The sequence below is a fragment of the Benincasa hispida genome, chromosome 10 (genome assembly GCF_027475165.1).
Source record: "Benincasa hispida cultivar pf3 chromosome 10, pf3_genome.v1.1, whole genome shotgun sequence".
NCBI classification, from domain to species: Eukaryota; Viridiplantae; Streptophyta; class Magnoliopsida; order Cucurbitales; family Cucurbitaceae; genus Benincasa; species Benincasa hispida.
The window spans coordinates 52,216,113-52,233,299 of record NC_143487.1 but is presented as its reverse complement, the minus strand read 5'-3'; the positions used below and the strand labels follow the sequence as shown (position 1 = coordinate 52,233,299).

General features: G+C 31.3%; 1 protein-coding gene across 2 annotated transcripts; it reads right to left on the bottom strand.

Moving 5' to 3' along the window:
• Positions 1-277: 277 nt before the first annotated feature.
• On the bottom strand, positions 278-3,858 carry LOC120088154 (deSI-like protein At4g17486). 2 transcript variants are annotated; one of them, XM_039045260.2, is made up of 4 exons: positions 3,309-3,858; positions 1,689-1,941; positions 1,000-1,287; positions 278-859 (listed from the first exon to the last, which is right to left on the bottom strand). In XM_039045260.2, the coding sequence occupies exons 2-4, from the start codon at positions 1,897-1,899 to the stop codon at positions 621-623; spliced, it is 738 nt and encodes a 245-aa protein (XP_038901188.1). In that variant the 5' UTR covers positions 1,900-1,941; positions 3,309-3,858; the 3' UTR covers positions 278-620. The 2 variants fall into 2 exon arrangements, with proteins under 2 accessions (XP_038901188.1, XP_038901189.1); XM_039045261.2 differs by having other exon boundaries at positions 3,252-3,697.
• Positions 3,859-17,187: the final 13,329 nt, after the last annotated feature.

The following is a 17,187-nucleotide window of genomic DNA, read 5'->3' as shown; positions in this document are numbered from 1 at the left end:
ATTTTGGAGTTGGACTCCAAATACGTTCATCAAAATATTTTTTAGACAGATATAATTATCTACTTTCCAGTTCATCCAAAAAGAAAAAGACCATCTTTTGCTAGAATTGATCAAGAAGATCCACAATAAATAGGAACACTTCAGAAAACTCGAACCGATCTAACTTGTATAACCTTATGAGTCATTTGATCATCTCTCCCACGTTTGTAACGTAATATTCTTTTTTTTTTTTTAAGGAAAAAAATAATGATAAAAAGAGAGGAGCCATGGAGAATTCTTAGCTACTGCCAAAACAATGATTAGCAAAGAGAAGAAGATGAACAGCTAATATACATTGGCATTGGCATTGGCAAACCAACCAGCTACTTGGATTCCTAAGCTCTACCAAAAGATATAACTCGACATCATGAATGAATTATCCCCCAAGTCAATGATCAGAACAAAGCCTCTCAGAGACTAAAAAACACAAGAGAATAGAGAAAAAGGAGAGAGATTAGAGCCTCTGTTATCAATCCTCAAAGCTCAAACCAGTCAGCTCCCATGGCTATTATCCCAAGAACTGGAAGAAGGAAACTTGTTAGCTATCTCAAATCCGGGTAGGTAGGTTGTCTGTCTTCTCCTTACTTGAAGGACCAACTTTTTGATCTTTTTAGTTCCCATGGAGGTAGGCAGCCTTTATAGTGGGAGTGTAGAAACAGTGAAGATATTGAAACTTCCTTCTGATTCATGGAGATGGAGGATAAGCAACTGAAGCCACTCCTTAGCCTTTTCTTTTCGCTGTCCTGTCCCTCATATCTCGGGTCGTGTTGCACGGTCGTGGCCTTAAGTGCCTTGGGGAGTATGCAGTTGCATTTTGAACCTGCAAGTTTTGCTTGAAGATTGTGAGGGACTTTGTTTTGTCAAAATCAAAGAGGGTTTACATTCTACAGTTTTAAGATCACAATGGATCTAGCATGAAATGACAAGCATTTGCGGAGAGATAAATGACGATGCACGTACCTATTCTTGCAAGCCGATTAATCCATTTCGGTATGCATTTCCCGGTTAGCTTTCTACATACATCCTCACAGAAGTGGTTGCAATTCTTCACGATCAAGTGATATGAATCGCCATGATAGTTCGCAGCTTGACGCTCCATGAAGTCTCTTACTTGGATTGGATCCAAGCAAGTTGTACCAATATAGATTGACTTCCTAAACTTGAAGCCAGGGCATGTTCGGGGTTCGACCTCGAAGATACCACTCGTCGGGTAGTCGTGGGCTCCAAAGGCATATTCAATGCCGTAAACTGTAACACAGATACAAACATCTTTGAATAATCAGGCATTTATTTCAGATCCAAAATAAGTTCCATATATAAGCAGGCATTAATTTCAGATCCAAAATATGGCTAAACAACAGGAACACTCCAAATGGAATTATTTGAAAAAGCTCTTGCGCTGACTTTAGCAATAGCCTTCTTGACATCATTAATAGCATAGCTGACAATAACTTATATCTAATCAGCTAGATATTAGAAAAGGGTTTGGCAACAGAAGTAGAAGTCAATTTATGATTATTACAAAATCTTAAGAACATAGACAAGATCAACTTAATTACACTGAGTGGCCTGCAAGTACACTTACTATTCGATTGAATAATTGGAATGGTAACCTTACAATCTGAGTGAAAGATAAGAAACAAACTGACCTTCTATACCAGAGTGGAAGATACCAAGGCCAGCCCAGTAGACGTAGCCATTTGCCGGGGTCAAGTCATACACGTTGAGATAAACTGGGGCTTCTCCAGGAGTACAGGTGGAGGCCTTCACCTTCTGCAACAAGCACAAATCCTTGGCTGGTTTACCTCTAAAGTAAAGAGACTTGATGCAGTGCCATCCATTCTCTGATCCAGCTTTCATAGTTGAGGGTGAAACCGGAATCAATTGGCAGTTAGGCTCAGCCTGTAAATTTTGGAAACAAAAGTTACACATTTACTTCATTAAATTATAATGAAAAGCCAGAAGGTTCCCTCTGAAGTACCATGTTTTATGATGTTTATATTGAGTTTGTTTCTAATCAAAGTATGAAATCACGATAAACTACGAATCTGACCAAAATTTAAACAAGAATAAGAGCCGTCACCACAGACAGCTACATTGTATTAGTAGTGTGGTGCTACTAGACAAATGAAAATTGTTGAGATATATAATATGATCTAATTCATCCCAACTCGTGAGCTGACAGATGTGAAGTTATTTGTGTTCAGCCACTCTTGGCACCCCCCTAAGGACCTGGTAAATGAAGGGCCTCAAAGAAACTATCAAGCTGAAACGAGTATTTGCCTTAAGGAGCAAGCATCAATCACAAAGTAGAATTGTACATCTCTTTCTTCCTCTTCTTTTACAAGGCTACAGCATTCACATTTTCCTGGGATCTATTCAAGTCTCTAGCTCTCTATGATTTTTTGCCAATTCCAAGTACATATCAGTATCACCTATGTTCCTCCATCCCGTCAATCAGGTCATTCGAACTAAAGGAGCGGTTAGATGTTCTATCTAGGACATGCCTAGGTCTCTGTAGATCCAAGAAAACTGGAGGAAATCCAGTAAAAGTAGATCCCCTCCAGTAGCAAATTCAGTTCCACCTTATGTGACATCTTTCAAGCTTTTTTTGGACTTTTCCTAATGAAACCTTCAATGCATTCCTCCTATAAGATTCCTTGTATAGTTCCACAAGCAAAGCCAGGCCAAATAAATGAAAAGTGTAGACAAAATACAATTCCAAACTCAACTTTGAATCTGGGGATGGATTTTAGTCTCACTGCTAAAGAATGCTGAATATGATTTCAAAGAAAGGAGAATTGGTTATGAAATTAATCATAGCTTAGGCATAATGATCCCAAATCCAACTACAGTATGCCAAGATCCAAGATATGTTGTTGAAGTCAAACTTCCAAAACAAAAAACATCTTCACATCTTTACTTTAAGAGGGAAAGTTCACGCAATAGCAAGCAGAGATTAGCAAAGAAATTAACAACCAGACAATAAGAAATGAAGTGGTGGGTGGGAACATTAGATTAGCTTCACATTTCCACAAAAACCAAAATACAAGAACCACAAAATCCAGAAACCCAAGTGGAAAAACAAGACAATTAACACAAAAGCTCCCCAGAAGAAGCCAGATCAGATTCAGAAGAAAACCCAGAAAGCAAAATGGCAAAAGAAAAAAAAAACCAGAAAATGCAGAAAAGTTAAGAGAAGAGAAGAGAACCGTTTTGATAAAAGGAAGAAACAATCGAAACCCATTCGTGGGGGAACTGCAACAAACCTTTTTGTAAAGGGTAAAACAGCCATCAGAGAAGGAAAATAGAGGAGACAGAAAGAAAGAGGACAGTGGCAGCCATTTTCAAAGCTCGGAAGAAGCTGGTGGAGCGTGTGGGTGACTGAAAATGCAGAAATGAAGAAGAAGAGCAGAAACCAGTGTCTTTTTCCAAAGTGGGTACTAAAGAAAAGGGGAAATTAGAGAGGATTTTGAGAAAGAAATTTGAAGGAGCTAACAGTCAAAGGGGGGAAGTAGAAGTAGAAGTAGAAGTAGGAGTAAACCCTGTTGCTGTTGTTGTTGGTTTTGTTCAATTCGATGAAGCTCGTGGACAGCTTGAATCGCATAGTTTAAGGGAGATTTTAATTAGAAGATTGAAGACTCGAATTCCCATTTTCGTCAAGCTCTGATTTCTTTAGTCTCCCTCCAAGCTTGGTCCATTGCTAGTACGCTTGCTGTCATTTTCAGCTTCCCCCCTCTCTCTTTTCTTTAATAATGATGAGTTAAAAGGAATCTCTTTCTTTATGGGCTATGGATTTTGTTTGAATCACTGAATTTCAGATTTTGATTTTGATTTTTTTCTTTTATAGTAGAAATGAATATTTAAAAGGTTATCTATTTTATCTAAATTTGATAAACATTTAAGAGTAAAAAATTATCTTACTATAATAACCACCTCTTGCTACTTGTAGTCCCATTATAGGCAACACTATTTCAAAATCCTTGCAATTTTTACTATTTTATATTTATCATTTTTTTATCTTTTACTGTAGTGTTTATTATTTCTTTCTCAAACTAAAATAGTTTATATATCAAATACATATTATTATAATCTAAACTAAAATAATCTATATCCAAACACATACTATTATAACTTAGGTATATAATAATCAACTCTTTACTCCAAATGTCCCTTAAACTTCTCTAAGGATGAACATGAAATCTATCGGGCACAATATATTATTTTGTGCCTAATCTGTCACAAATTTCAATAATTTAAATCTTATACGTTATCTACATGAGCATAACTCAACTAACATCGACATGTCTTTCTCTTGAAATTGTAAGCTCAAATCTCTAAGCTCCACATTTGTTGTAATACATAGTGCCATTCATATTAAAAATGAATTCTCTCCAACCTACTTGATGTCAAAAGTATTATCTAGTTCTTTAACAATAAATTTGAAATATGGAGACATAAAATTGATAGATATAACCAAAAAAAGGAAAAAGAAATTATAAGAGACAATATTGAAAGGAAAGTTAGAAATTTCTAAAATTATATGAATTGGGTCAAATAATCTTGAAAGTTCATGGATTTATTAGTTTTTTTGAAAAAAATTTAAATAATGAATAGATAAAATAACCCCTTAAAGTTTAAAAATAAAATTTATAATTCAACAAATTCATTTTAAATGAGCTTTAAAAAGCTAAACAATCCAATTCACTTTTGTTGGTAACCACGAGATCCATGGTTCAGATTCTCTATCCCTAATTGTATTAAAAAAAATTGTAGATTGAACGGTTAGGATATGACTATATATTATATATAAACAGCGTATGTGTATATATATTTATCATTTTCTAAGAAAATTGATTCAAACCTTAAAAAAAAAAAAAAAAAAAGATTAGAATCACTATTTCATTTTTACTAGGATGATTGTGACAACAATTTCCTCTCTCCCCTCTATCTCTTTCATTGACCCATCCTTTCCTTTTTTCCTCTCTATGATAACCCTTTGAAGATTGCATCAAAGAAACTAAATTTTCTCCCTTTTTCTCTTTTTCCACTCCCACATTACCTAAAATCCAAAAATTAGGATGAAGATAGAGGATTGAAACTCTTTGTAGGGTTGGGATAAAAAAAGAAAGCTACATGTAGTTTCATCCCCTCTTTGTGTGAACTTGTAGAATCAAATAATTTCATTTCACAACAACATGTCAATAAAATATGAAAATTAGGCCAACATATTTTTTCGTCTCTTAGTTTTGGTTTTAGTTTCTATTTGATCTATGGATTTCAAAATGTTTAACATTTAGTTTTAAAGGTTTTATTTTTGTTTCAATTTAGTCTCTATGTTTCAATATTTACACTTTAACCTCGATTTTGAATATTGACTTTTTGTCTTTAGTATTAATATTTATTAGTTAGTTCAAAAGAATTATAATTAATTAAGTTTAACTATTTTTTATCTCTATTAAAATTAAATTTAAAATTTTACTTAATATTTATTTTAGATTAATTAATAGACATTAACTCTAATGACTGAAAGTTGGTATCTAATGAAGAATCTATGTTAAAAGTGTAAATCTAATAACCAAATTGACACAAAACTCAAATCTCATGGGTAAAATTATGATATTTTAAAACCTAATGATTAAATTGAAACCAAACTCATAATTTAAAGACTAAATACGTAACGTAAGGACCAAATGTAAACTAAACCCAAAATCTAGGGACCAAAATTGTATTTTCCCCCTAGAAATTATAACTAACTATGTAATTTCAATTCAAATTTTTGTATTAATATGTTAACACAAGCAAAATTAGTTGAAACGAGCATTGAGTAAGTGAATATTAAATGACAAAACAACATTAAATAATAATTTTAAAAAATTAGGAGTAAAATTGACATTTTAAAAATTAAAAAATTAAAGCATGTTGTGAATTTGAGAAGCATAACAGCGCACAATGAGAACACATATATGGAGAAAATATAATATAATGATAATATATAATAAAATAAATAAAATTTAAACATATAAATATATAAAATAATTAAATAACAAAAAGTAAATAAAAAACAAAGAATTGATTTTTCTCACTTTCTCCGATCTTTTTGGATTGATCATCGATATGTGTGTCTTTCAAAACCCACCAAATTCTACTAAGCAACTTGACAAGTAGAAGATGGATTAAATGGATATTAATAATGGGTAATCTTGAGACACATGGACAATACATGGATACTAATAATGGACATCTAAATTACACTTAATTTAACATATTTATAATACTCCCCTTATATGCCCATTATTATGAAATATGCCTCGTTAAAACCTTATTAAAAAAACCCCAATAGAAAAAAAAAATCCTAGTGAAGGAAAAAAAGTAAATATTTCATATAATCAAATACTCTTAAAAAGTATATTTACTCTTCCTTATGGAAACATCACTTGAGATCTCTAAGTCGCCGCATTCCAATGGTGTGCACCAGTTTGTTAAGGTTGTAGTAGGTAATGCCTTTGTAAATAAGTCTACCAGGTTATCTTTCAAACAAATTTATTGTCGTCATTTTCTTCAAGACCATGAATGTAGAAAAGCTTCGGTGAAATATATTTTGTTCTATCTCCTTTAATATATCCTCCTTTGATTTGGGATATGCATGCTGTAATGTCTTCATATAATATCGTTGGAAGATTTTTACTAAAAGACAAACCACATGTTCCACAAATGTGCTGAGTCATTGATCTTAGCCATACACACTTTCAACCAACCTCGTGAATTGCAAGAATTTCAGCATGATTTGAGGAAGTGATTGTTATGGTCTGTTTCACCAATCGCCATGATATAACAGTTCCTCCACATATGAACAAATAAACTGTTTGAGATCTAGATTTGTGTGGATCAGATAAATATCCAGAATCTTCATAACCAATTAGATTAAAATTTAATTTATTTGAATAAAACAAACACATGTTGATCATTCCTTGGAGATAACGAAGTATATGCTTAATTTTGTTCAAACGTCTTTTTGTTGAAGAAGAAATATATCTTGCTAATAAATTTACTAAAAATGCAATATCTGGTCTCGTATTATTAGCAAGATACATAAATGCACAAATTGCACTAAGATATGGTATTTCAGGATTACGAAGTTCTTCATTATCATCTCGAGGTCGAAATATATCTTTCTTCACATCTATAGAACGAACTTCTATTGGAATGTTCAATGGATGTGCTTTGTCCATATAAAATATTTTCAAAACTTTTCATATATAAGTTGACCAATGAACAAATATCTCATATGCGAAATGCTCAATTTGCAAGCCAAGACATATTAGATTGTTTTGATATCCTTTTTTCAACAAATATCTACTCAGGTGATTGTACCACATTCATCCCGATTGTTTCAATCCATATAGCGATCTTTGTAACATTATTGGATATGATTCCTGGGAATTTGATTTATATGTTTCAGATAACTTAAATCCTTTTGGGATTATCATATAAATATCATTGCCAAGATATCCATATACATATGTTGTGACTACATTCATAAGATACATGTCTAGATTTTCATATACAGTCAGACCAATTAAATATCTTAGTGTAATTGTACCCACTACCGGAGAATGCGTCTCCTCATAATCAATACCAGGTCACCTTATGTGCAACTAGTCTTACTTTATATCTTGTGACCTCATTATTTTCATTTCTTTTCCTCACAAATACCCATTTGTATCCCATAGGTTTGACATCTTCTACTGTTCGGACTACTGGTAAAAAAATTTGACGTTTTGAAAATGAGTTTAATTCTGTCTTGATTGCTTCTTTCCACTAAAGATATTCTTTTCTATATCGATATTTTTCAATAAATTTTGGTTCAGAATCCTCATTTTTAGATATAATATCAAGAGCAACATTGTATGCAAAAATGTTGTCTATAACTACATGAGTTTGGTTCCATCTTTTTTTGTCATGACATAGTTTATTGAAATCTCACTATTATTTTTATGTATTCCACCTTCCTCATTAGTCATGTCATGAATTTCTTCACAGGTATTTACATCCTTAACCAAGTCTTTTTTTACTATTAATTATTTTTCTTTTTCGAAGATTTTTATTTTTGGAACCCACTAGTCTACCACACTTTTGGCGTGTTCTAGACTCGTTAGTGACAACTTGTTGTGTTGGGATATCAATTTTCGATGGAACATTTGCAGCTAGTTATGTGACTTAATTACTTTCTTTGCATCTATAAATGCATTAGGTAATTGATTTGCTATATTTTACAAATGAATTATCTTCTGAACTTCAAGTTCACACTGATTTGTACGGAGATCTAAATGAAACAATAACGATGCATTCCATGTACTTTCTTTTTCCAATTTCTTGATTTCTCTCCTTAATGTTGGAAAATTTGTCTCATTAAAAAGACAATCAGCAAATCATGCAGTAAATACATCACCTATCAGAGGTTCAAAATATTTAATAATTGATGAAAATCATATCCAACATATCTTCCTCACCTCCTTTGAGGACCCACCTTAGTACATTGTGGTGGAGCAATTGAAAAATATACTGCACATTCAAAAATTCTCAGATGGAAAATATTTGACTTATGGCAATAAGCTAATTGTAATGGCGATCTATAATAAGATATTGGTCTAGTGCGTCCAGTTGACACTGCATGCAAAATAGCATATCCCCATACAGATGTAGAAAGTTTAGCTCTCGTAAGCAATGATCTAGCAATTAATTGCTATCGTTTTATGAATGATTCTGAAATCATTTTGTGTATGAACATGAGCTACATGATGTTCAACACTTATCCCAATTGACATACAATAATTATCAAAAGCTTATAATGTAAATTCACCAGCATTATCAAGACTAATGGTCTTAATTGTATAATCAGAAAATTGTACTCTTAACTTAATTATTTGAGCAAGTAATCTTGCAAATGAAAATTTTCGTCTTGATAATAAGCACACGTATGACCATCTGTTGGATGCATCTATTAATACCATAAAATATATCTAAATGGTCCACTTTGTGGGTTAATAAGTCCACATATATCACCATAAATTCGTTCTAAAAATGTAAGGGGTTCAATTTCCACTTTCGCTGGTGATGGTTTAATTATTATTTTGCCTTGAGAGCAAGCATTGCATGGTAATTCATTAGATTGAAGAATCTTCTGGCTCTTCAATGGACGTCCATTTGAATTCTCAATAATTCTTCTCATCATTATAGACCTTAGATGACCTAATCTGTCATATCAAATTGTAAATATGTTTGGATTCATGAACTTCAAGTTCATTGTTGCATTTGTTTCAATTACTCGTATATGAGTATAATATAATCTAAAAGATAAAGCAAGTAACTTTTTCAATATATGTTTTTCATACGAGACAGTAGATATGATATAAAGATGAGTATAATATAATCTAAAAGATAAAGCAAGCAACTCTTCCAGTATATGTTTTTCATATGAGACAGTAGATATAATATAAAGATACTCTATATTATTCTTTTTATCAGTGTCAATATGATAACCGTTGCAATGTATATCTTTAAATTAAGTAAGTAGATTTCTCTTTGATTGACTAGAGAACAATGCATTATCAATTGTAAATTTTGTTCCTCTAGGAAAAATAATATTTGTTTTTTCAAACCCTTCAATTAGGTTTGCAGAACCTTATATTATATTGATTTTTGCTTCCGGCATTGTCAGTTTGGAAAAATATTTTATATTTATAAATATTGTATGTGTAGTTGCACTGTCTGCCAGACATAAATCTTATTTACTCATTTTTTAGTCATCTAACATATGAAAATGATCCATGTTTCTTCATTAAAATAAAATAATTATAATAGGAAAAACAACATTTGGAATATACAAAGGTTAACATCTACTAAGAGGAAAAAAAAACAACCGTGGAGATGAATAAAAATAACATTAAGTCTAGATATTTTCAAAGTCAAAGGAAATACTTGATGTTTCATCAATTCTATCGATTTTCTCTTCAAGAGATTCAAAGAAGTCCGTTACATCCAAATTTGTCACATGAAACGAGTCAAATATGTCATTATCCTTGCATGCAAAATTTGCTTCCACATTTTTTGCTTTTTCCTTCAGGGATGCTTGATAGAGATCAACTAAGTGCTTTGACATATGACATGTACGTGACCATGCCCAGTTATTCTGCATCGGAAGCATTTATTTTCAACACTTTTGAACTCTTATCTTCTGAAGCTTTTCCTTCGTGATCATCATTTTGTGTGACTTTTTTGAAATTTGAATGATTTGAACGACCACCACGAAAATAATAATTATTTCTTCCTTTGCCATGGTCATGACCTCAACCACGACCACGACTTCGACCACGATTATTATTAAAATTCACAACATTCACTTCAGGAAATAGTATCGTCCCGATTGGTCAAGATTCATAATTTTTCATTAATAACTCGTTATTTTGTTTGGCCTCGAGAAGACATGAAGTTAGTTTGGAATATTGTTTAAAACTTTTTTCTCGATATTACTGTTGTGTAGCATATTCGAGACATGAAATATAGAAAATATCTTCCTAACATATCAACATCAGTAATTTTCTCTCCACATAACAACAGTTCAAACTGATTTTAAATAATGCAGATGTAATCATTTATTGATTTGAAATCTTGTAATCTTAAGTACATCTACTCATAACGAGTTTTAGGATGAATAATTGTTATTTGATGATCATACCTCTTTTTAAAAAAATTTCACATCATATGGGGATATTTTATTGTAGATACTTCATTTTCAATCCCTCGTGGGGATGATGACAATGAAAAATCATAGCTTTTGCTTTGTCCTGACTAGATGTCGTATTTTCTTCTTTAATAGTCTCTCTAATATTCATAGCATCCAGATGGATTTTAGCATCAAATACCCATGACAAATAATTATTGTCGTTAATATCAAGGACTGAAAATTCTAATTTGATACGATTTGTCATGAAAACACTATCGTGAAATATTGTATTTATATTAGAAATTCAATATATATTAATATGAAAAATAACGTTAAGTTTATTAATTATAACGAAGACGGAAAAACCAACATACATGTAGGACCTACCTTTAATGGAAAAAATGATAGGAGCTCGTGTTGATAACGTGTTGTGAATTTGATGAGCACAATGACGCACAATGAGAACACAGATATGAAGAAAATATAATATAATATAACAATAATATATAATAAAATAAATAAAATAAATAAAATTTAAATATATAAAATAAATAAATAACAAAAAGTAAATAAAATAATAAAGAATGGACTTTTCCATTTTCTCCAATCTTTTTGAATTGATACATGGACACGGCCAATGGATACTACTAATAGGCATCTACATTACATCTAATTTAAATATTTACAATAAAGCAAATATTTTTAAAAAGTTACCTATATTGTGAAACTTCATAAATCAAATGGACATAAAATTGAATGTTAATGACTAAAATAGGATTTAAACCTATTATAATGGCGGTTATATTTAACTATATCTAATCTTATTTATGATATATATTTTGAATAAATTATTCATTTACATTCTTTTTGAAGTAAACTGTCTTAACTCAAACCCTCAAGACTTGTCTCACCTGCGTTGTTGCATATCCCAAAAAGGAGTGCAATTGAAACTCAAGAGGGATTCTAATTAAAACAACATTGTTGCATAGTCATATGAGTTATTTAACTCTAAAAATTCAAGTATTGGTTGGAAAGTATAAGTGTTTATTGTCATAATATTTATTATTTTGAGTTAATATAAGTAAAAACAGGTCAATTATGTGTAAAGTTACGATGGTGTACAAAAATAAGTAAAGAAGTGTAGACGAAGTTGTTTTTGTTTAGTTTGAAAGTTTTGTGCAGAAGTTGTAGAAAGTATCAAGGAATGGAACAAAGTGCAGCAGAATGTAGAATACAGACGAAAATGCCTACTAACTCCATAGAAATTCTAAAAATTATGGAGTTTACAAATTCTCTAAATTTTCTCTAATCTCGAGATTATGATACACTGTAGCTTCTCACATTCATCTCGACAGAAATCCTAGACCTCAAGGTCTATAAAAAGCAACACAAGTATCAAAGAGAGTAACTCTTAACATAATTACTTTAAATATATATATTCATGCTAAATTGTCGAGAATAAATAATTCTATTGAAAGATTGATGATGGCTTTGAGGTGGCTATTGTCTTCCTCAACCAAAACTCCGAATGCCCTTATGAGATCTCTCTCTAGATGGGATTCAAGAAGTATTTTTTGTTTGGGTATATTGGGGACCATAGCCCTAAGGTATCTTAATATACTAGTTCAATTAGGTTCTCACTAAACCTTAATTAACTATGAATGGGCTTCTACCCATAAATCTAGGGTCTTAATTAATTAGATCATATAATAGGGTCCAATCTAATAAAATAACCCAACGTGATAAAATATTAATCCACATTCATAGCCCATACTTTAATTATATGTATTTTTAGTCTAACAATCTCTCACTTGAGCTATGTCTATGTACCTAATGTAATTAAATCTCATAAACTTTAAGCGTGCATAAACTGGTTATTTCAATAATAGAATTCTCCCGTAATTCAATCTGGTCTATTAGCATAGAATCAAAGCGACTTTCGTCACTACCCTTGTAACTAAACCTTCCTTGATCACTAATTCCAATACATTCAATGACATAGATCAAATATGGATGGATAGCATGAAAAGTACATGCAAAGTGATCTGATCATGCCTATTTTCAACTGGTCCAAATACTTCAGTGAGATCATTCTTAAAAATTTTATGCTAAACCACATGCATGATATACAAGTTCATATAATAAAGCATAAACCATCAATTTTATTCTATATAGAAAATAAATTAAGGTCAAAGAACATCCTCAATAACAAACTCCCACTAAACCATGGAATCAGAAAAGTGACTAATACCCATGTGAGCAACAAGCTCATGAAAAACTTTAGATGGTAAATCTTTAGTCAATGGACTTGCCACTTTAGAGTTTGTTCCTATGTGTTCTATCAAAATATGACAATTCTAAACCTTTTTTTTTTAACAACCATAAGCTTCACATCTACATGTTTTGACTTTGTATTGCTTTTGTTGATGTTGGAATACATCACTGTTAACTTATTGTCACAAAATAATTTTAGTGTTCTTTCTATGCCAACCATTATCCTTAGTCCAGTGACAAAATTTTGCAACCATATTCCATGATTGGACGCCTCATAACATGCTATAAACTCCGCAACCATGGTAGAAGACACCATCAACATTTGTTTTGCTAGGGTTAATGCCCTAAATCTCGTGGGTCCTATAGTTTGTAATTGTAAAATACAAAAAATTTATTTATTTAATAAAATCTAAGGTATTTTATTTGACATTTCGTAGCATCAACCCACAAAATCAATAAACTAACATCCAAGGTTATCTTTTGTAGCTTAAACATGTATTAGAGACATACATGTGGATCATGTTTAAGTGATAACCTAAATGGTCTGTAGTAGATGGATAAGGTTGGATACCTTATGTTACAATTGTTGTAAAATTCTACAAATGATCTGATTTTGATCATTCATGTAGAGACATGTGAGGGGGGGTGTTTTATACAAAGAGGTTTGTATAATACTAGACCATGAAATGATTTAGTCTCATTATATAACACCGTTAATAGTAGAGATTTACAACCATAGGTGACATGACCTAAATTCTGAGTGAGTTGTGAACTCCTGCCTATGAAGGTGGTCCTTTGATTTACATGGGTGTGACTCGCCAGATCGCCGACTCAATATACTTACCATTTTGGAGATTCGTTTAATTGAGAAGTTGGGAACACAGCTACATAAGACGAAATTCCCTCATTCCCTATTGTCGGGGTAAGTAGATAAAATGTTCCCTTAAGGGTTGATTCTGGGGCTTGAACAATGGGAGAAGTTTGGTCAAAGTTGGACTATGATTTACTGTTCATTAGAGGGATCAGTGATACTTAAGGAGTTAGATGTAACTATAGGGACAAAATGGTAATTTTGATCTAGTTGTACTTACGAGCAATTTGTGAAGGGTTCATCGCACTGTTGATTAGTTATATCCAATAGACACAGAAAAATATATGTAGTGCGACGAGTGCAACTGTCGATTTTTAGTGGAGTGATCGACAATTAATCGAAGTTGATCAATTAATTAAACCTAATTTAATTAAAGAAGATTAATTAATTGATCGAGTACTATTGAAGCTTCAATCTGAAGATCCATAAGATCCCCTCTGTAGTTTAACTAGGATTATTAAGAATTAATTTTGGATTAATTTGAATTGTTTAAATTAATTGAGGGAATTAATTATATGTGATATTATTTATATAATGTATTTGATATATTACAATATAAAGTTTATTTTGAGAGGAATTAAATATTTGGATATGATTCAAATATTAATTGTGTGGATTAGATTCATATAATTAAATTTAGTAAAAATGTGATTTATATTAAATACAACAAATGATTGAGAGAATTCAAACTATAGATTATATTGTATTTGATACAATATAAAAACTATAGGTCATGTGTTATATTCGATATTACATATAATTTAATATATAATATATGATGAGTTGGTTATTATATATATATATATAATTCTTATTATTAAAATTTTGAATTTAATTAAGGAGAGAGTTATAACTCTCTTCCCCTATTTTTTTTCTCATAGTCAATCGTGTGGTATGTGGGGAGTTATTATGATTGTTTCATTATCTTCTTCACATAAGGATTCACAGAAGATGAGATATTCCAAGAAGTTTTTTTTTCTACAAGAGATCATTTTTCAAATCTTTTCCCTCTTCCAAAAAATCAGAGAAGCCCACAACTCTCATGGGTATTCTCAAACCTTTAAGGAGAATACAGGAGGCTCACTAGTGATGGTGGCCAAATTGGGTTGCTATATTTTTGGAGATTGAGTTTCAAACGAAGTGTCCGTGATCGGATCGAGGAGAATTATCGTGAAGAATTGGTTCTTCAAAGGTAAGTATAATTCTAAACCATAAATTCCTATTCCTTATTGTTTCATAAGCATGTTGTAAATCTCTGTGATATATTCATAATTGTTGTTCTTTGAGTTTTATTTTGAAAATTGGGACCAATCCCGCTTCTATATCGGATCTCACAGTCCTTCAATTGGTATCAGAGCGGTGGTTTTTGATTCTCAATTTTTAATTTTCTAGAATTAGAACTCACTTTATGATGGGATTTGCATTAATATATTTTTCTTCATGTCGATGAATAAATGGTTTGCAATTATGGATGTTTCAGGATTGGACTGTGTAGATTTTATTGCTTTCTTTTACAAATTAGTTTGTAAGGGCCATTTTTTGGGGGGCATTAATTAAGCAATCAAGTATATAATTCTTTGTAAATGTCGTTTGTGAGTTTTTCGACGACGTTCTAGAGAAAACGAGGCCTAAATCGGAGCAAAATCAGAGCAATTCACGTTTATACAATAGGCATGTGCAACAACGTTGCAACGCTGCGAAGAGACAGACATAGATTTTTTCCGTTGCGTTGCAATGCTAGGTCACAGTGTTGCAATGCTTCGAGACAGAAAAAAATGATGTGGTTCACGAGCGGTTCGATTCGTGTCCGGTTCGTGGCTTGGTTCGAGGCTTTGGTTCGGTTCAAGCAATTTTGAAGCTATTATTTGATGTAATAGTTAATTTTTAATTAATTAAATTAATATAAATATAATCGATTGTTTAGAAAACCAATCCTGATTCATATATTGTTCTTTAAATTATGCATTTGATGTATGGTTTATTTTTATTAAATATACATCATAATGTATGCCATATAGAAAATCCCACCATAAGTTATGCATTTAATCATGCATCATGAATATTATAAATGTTATAATATAGTTACATGATTTAATTTTATAGCATGCTCAAACATCATATAATATAAATATTATAATATATGTTTGTATGCATTAATAACATTATAATGTATCACTATATTATAATTGTTATAATATATAGTTAGAATGTATGGATGAATGTCATTATGAATTTCATTACTTTATTATATAAATGTTATGTATGTTAAGTAATGAAATGAGAATTGCATGAAGTATGTCATTACTTTAGGTAACTTTATAATTGTTATAATTTTTCCTAAGTATGATTTGAAATGCAATGAATGGTTTTAATTTGTTTTATTTATTTTATAATCGTTATAATTAAATGAAATTAGAAATTAAAATCAATAATTTAGAATCACATGCAAGCTTTGGTTAAAATTATTTTAATCAGTTTAATCTTTTTAATCAGTTTAATAGGATTAAATTGGTTTTAATCAGACCTAACTTCACAATATTTCTAATATGATTAGAAATTAGTTTAATCTTCTTAACCAGTTTAATAGGATTAAACTGGTTTTAATAAAAGATTAAAATTGTAGCAAATGTATTTATAAGGGACCTTTGTGTAAGGCTAGTTTTGTCTAGGTTAGGGTATTTAAGTTGACAAAAATAAAACACCCATACTTGGGAACTGACCTGGAAAGTGAATTAGATAGATTTGTACAAGCATGCAATTGTTGATTAAAGTTTGTTAAAATGTTTAATGAACATTAATCAAAATTGTTTAACTATCTAAAGTAAGTGTTACTTTTGGGAAAACTTAAACAATCACTTAGTAAAAATAATCAGCCGTATTTTTCTAAGTTAAATTAACCCTAGGTAAAACACTCAGTGGGAGGAAAATGGGGTATATGATACTTCATTTTTCCTTTTTACATTTCTCCCTCATAGTTCACACTAAGAGACCTATACTTAGCTTCGAGGTACCTTTGCTTGTGTTCCCATATGGGTGGTGTTTGTAAAGGTCAATATCAAGATGAATGGAGAGAGTGTTTATAGTAAGTAGGAGCGAAACGTGTGTCAACACATTCTATGGTATCTCTCATTAGTTTGTAGTAAATTTTCATGCTTGGTCTCGAGGCACCTTTGCTTGTGTCCCCCTAATGAATGACATTTGCATGACTCTTTACTCAAACTTCAGAAATGTATAGAGTTGCTTTAGTTTTTGTCTCAATCGATTTTTCTCTACGATT

Coding starts and splice junctions, on each gene's coding strand:
- LOC120088154 (XM_039045260.2), bottom strand. CDS start 1,899: ATGAAAGCTGGATCAGAGAATGGATGGCACTGCATCAAGTCTCTTTAC. Junction 1,288..1,688: donor CTTCCACTCTGGTATAGAAG/GTCAGTTTGTTT, acceptor TCTGTGTTACAG/TTTACGGCATTGAATATGCC. Junction 860..999: donor TAATCGGCTTGCAAGAATAG/GTACGTGCATCG, acceptor CAAAACTTGCAG/GTTCAAAATGCAACTGCATA.